Source organism: Pygoscelis adeliae, unplaced genomic scaffold (genome assembly GCF_000699105.1).
Source record: "Pygoscelis adeliae isolate BGI_AS28 unplaced genomic scaffold, ASM69910v1 Scaffold403, whole genome shotgun sequence".
NCBI lineage: Eukaryota > Metazoa > Chordata > Aves > Sphenisciformes > Spheniscidae > Pygoscelis > Pygoscelis adeliae.
Window position 1 is genome coordinate 1,241,016 of NW_008824466.1, and position 3,579 is coordinate 1,244,594.

At 56.2% G+C, this 3,579-nt stretch overlaps 1 protein-coding gene across 1 annotated transcript in view; it reads right to left on the reverse strand.

Annotated features, from left to right (window-relative positions):
- The window catches only part of AIFM3 (apoptosis-inducing factor, mitochondrion-associated, 3), a 31,635-nt gene that overhangs the window by 23,310 nt on the left and 4,746 nt on the right, over nt 1-3,579 (reverse strand). Inside the window, exons 3-4 of the mRNA XM_009321084.1 lie at nt 2,576-2,685; nt 391-500 (exon numbers count right to left, since the gene is read on the reverse strand). Coding sequence (XP_009319359.1) covers nt 391-500; nt 2,576-2,685 — 220 coding nt within the window. The remainder of the gene's footprint in view (nt 1-390; nt 501-2,575; nt 2,686-3,579) is intronic.

The window sequence follows — 3,579 nt, forward strand, 5'->3', positions numbered from 1 at the left end:
TTCGGGGAGACCTTATTGCAGCCTCTCAGTACTTAAAGGGGGCTGATAAAAAAGATGGGGACAGACTTTTTAGTACAGCCTGTAGCGACAGGACAAGGGGTAATGGTTTTAAACTAAAAAAGGGTAGATTTAGATTGGACATAAGGAAGAAACATTTTACGATGAGGATGGTGAGGCACTGGAACAGGTTGCACAGAGATGTTATGGATGCACCATCCCTGGAAGTGTTCAAGGTCAGTGTGGACGGGGCTTTGAGCAACATGATCTGGTGAAAGATGTCCCTGCGCACGGCAGGGGGGTTGGACTAGGTGATCTTTAAAGGTCCCTTCCAACCCAAACCATGCTGTGATTCTGTGATTTCCTCTGCTGCTGCAAGAACAAAGGTCTCACCTGGAACCTGGGTAAGCTGTCCAAGCCAGGAAAGTCCTCTATGTCACCTGTGCCGATGTTGAAGCAAGCTCCGTGCCAGGGACAGCGAACTCTTCCTTTCGACAAAACCCCTGCAGGAAACACGGCAGGGCAGAGCAGAGTTAGTGCTGCCCTGCAGCTGCCTCCTGTCCCTGCCTGCAGCCCACTGAGGTCGAGCTGCCGTGACCTGGCCAGGGCACGGATGGCAGAGGCCAGGTCTCCCTCCTGCTGTCCCGGTGATGGTGGACTCCTCGGCTTCTTCACAACATGAACGCCACTGCTGAGTGAGGCTGACCTCCTGAAGGCTGAAGGTTGCTGCCCAGGTCCTCCTGCAGCAGCCGGAGCTGTGCTGCTCCACGCAGAGCAGCTTCAAAGTTCAGACTCTGCAAGCATGTCCCCGTGACACTCCTCCTTTACCCAGAGGTGTCACCTCTCTTACAGGACGCGTGGCAGCTGTTGTGGACCTGGGTGTTCAACAGCATCTTGGCTACTTGATGTGGAGTTATCTTAACTTGCACGGGGGACTGGTCCAACCGTTTGGGATAGAGGGTGAACGTAGTTACCAACTGGGATCCTGTATGAGGGATCCCATCGAAAACGCCCTCGCTGACAGTGCCCTTCCAGCGCCTCTGAGCACAGCTCCAAAGCTGTCTGCTCTGCCTGGAATATAATCTCGCTCTCCGGCAGGGCCTGGGGCTGCAGTCTCCAGGGTCTCGTAGTCACCTCCACAAGCCCCAGTAGCACCTGGAGCAAGCAGTGCCTCAAGCAGAGCATCACTTATTTAGAGCAAGCATGTTTCAGAGCAGATCCTGACACAGCAAGGAGTCTGCACACCGCCAGGAAAGCACGGGCCATGCCCAAAGCCACAAGTTCATTCCTCGCAAGTGTTTGCTCAGAGGCTGCTACCTTGGACTTTGGCTTTCCCCACCTGAAAGAGCTGGCTCACAACACCAGGGCAGAGCGAACGGATACAATTCGGCCACGCCGGCCCGGCCCTGAGCTTGTGCCTCCGCTCGCCGAGGCACAGCAGTGCCACATCTCGTCACCCACCACATGTGGGGACACAGGGGCAGCCCCTGCACTTACTTCTGCAGCAAATCCTGTATTCCCCAACGAGACCCCTGTGCAAGCGGCCAGTCTCAGGGATGCGCCCGCAGGTCTCTGAAAGGCAGGCAGGCTCTCACCTTCGTTGGCCACTGGAGCGGTGTGGGGCTCTTCTGCCCTGCTCAGCGGGATGCTAGACCCAGGAGAGGGGCTGAGAGCATGGCTGCCGGCACCCAGCACTGCTGCTGGGCCAGCGGTGCCCAGAGGGCACTCAGCAGGATGCTCTGCTGTCTTCCTCAGGATCCCACCTCTAGCAAAGTGCCCCCCACCCCCAGTCTGGGTGATGCATTTCTCCAGCACGCAGCTGGGCCAGCACTGCCTGCTACCATTACTCAGACTCTGGGTAAGGACCTGCCTGAAGCCCATGCTGAGAAAATGCCAGGATGCTATTTTTAAGCAACAAGATGGGAAACCACTGTACCTCATCCCACTTCAGTCAATAACACCAGCAACATTTCTTTTTGCTACTGAAAGGATCCCATCAGCCCAAAAAGCTCCCTCCTTCCCCCACAAACAGGATTTTGATTTACAGGGAGCTGTGGTTTTGTGGCTTTTATTAAGACTGAGTGGCCTGAAAAATCATAAGGTGATTTTTTTTCCCTTTAAGACATTTGTTTAACTCCTCAGTGGCTCGGAACCAATAAACAGAACAGTACGAAAAGCCCCATAAAACCAGGCTTTGCGTGGGGACAGTGAGCTGCAGCTGTTTCATACCATCCAAGAGAGGTTCAGCTCCAGCTGAAGAATGAAGCAGAAGCCAAATTTAATGGCGCCCATGCCGTTTTGTTCTTCAAAGTCACCCAAAGAAGCCCCAGCCCTGTGACCAGCAGTGGCAAGCTGGGATCACCAGCAAACCAGATCTGCGGCGAAGTGCTCCCAGGAGGTTTGTGCACCCCCAGCTTTCTGCCCATGCCTTCCCCCAGCGAGAAGATGCCAAGATGATGCTGAGCGTGTCGCATGGCACTGCCCCATGCCCAGCAGCACAGCCGGATGAACACCGGGCTGTCTTTTGCCGACACTTTGATGCCCTTGGTTAGCCTCCTAGGATGTGATGCAGACTGACCTTTGACCAGCGGAGCCCCGTAGTGGGGACACTTGTGTCCCACGGCGTGGAACTCGCCACTCTCCTTGATGAGCAGAGCCTTCCCGCAGCCCAGGTCCACTTCCCGCATCCTGGGGAAGAGGAGCACGGAAAACACATGGCAGAGCATCTGCCTGGCAGCGGATGCCACCCTCTCGCCTTGCACCCCAGCCCTGGCCCCACCAGGCTCCCCCCCTCCTTCAACTTGCTCACCACCGGCTCCAGGTGACCTACAGGTGTGGGTCACTCCTGTCACCAAGCCAGTTTTGGAGGTGGCTTTACTGCTCCCAGCCTGGGGCACATCCAAGCTGGGCCGTTGAGTGGCAGCTTCTTCATCCATCACTGTGCCAAGAGGTGGCCGAAAGCACCTCCCCAGCTGCTCGGGAAGCAGCTGGTGGTCTCCACCCAAGTCCAGGGGGTCAGAAAAAAGCTTTTCAGCAGGTAGTGGGAACAAGAAGCCAAACTGGTTTTACTGCGACATCACCTCCCCTCCTGGCCCCAGCAGCTCAGCAGGTCCCTGCCAGGCTTGTGTTCACTCACTCAAAGCAAACACAACATTTCTGAGACTTGAAAACCAGGAGAGGCGATTCTGACCCTCTGCATACTCCGGCCTCGGGGTCTGCCTCCCTGTGCCTCAGGGGGCCATGCTCTGGTCTTGGCCACATCCCAGGGTCAACAACGTGGGTCACCTTTTCCTGATAAAACCCTCAGGACAGCAGACACCTACATGTGACCTCCTTGCTGTTTCCCTCAGCTGTTTTTGCAGAGTAAAGCTCACACAGCGACCTGCCGGCCTGCTCTGGGCTGCTGGCCCCAGCTCTGCATCACGGAGGGGCTTTGCCTCCCTGGTGCTGCTGGCACTCAGCCCCGCGTTTGCATAGGGGCCAACTTAACCCTCAAGCCATTCCCCCGGAGAGATTCAGGTGCTCTTTGAAAGACCACAGTTGCTTGTGTGGTACCCTGGACAAAAGCGTGATTAGCGCAGC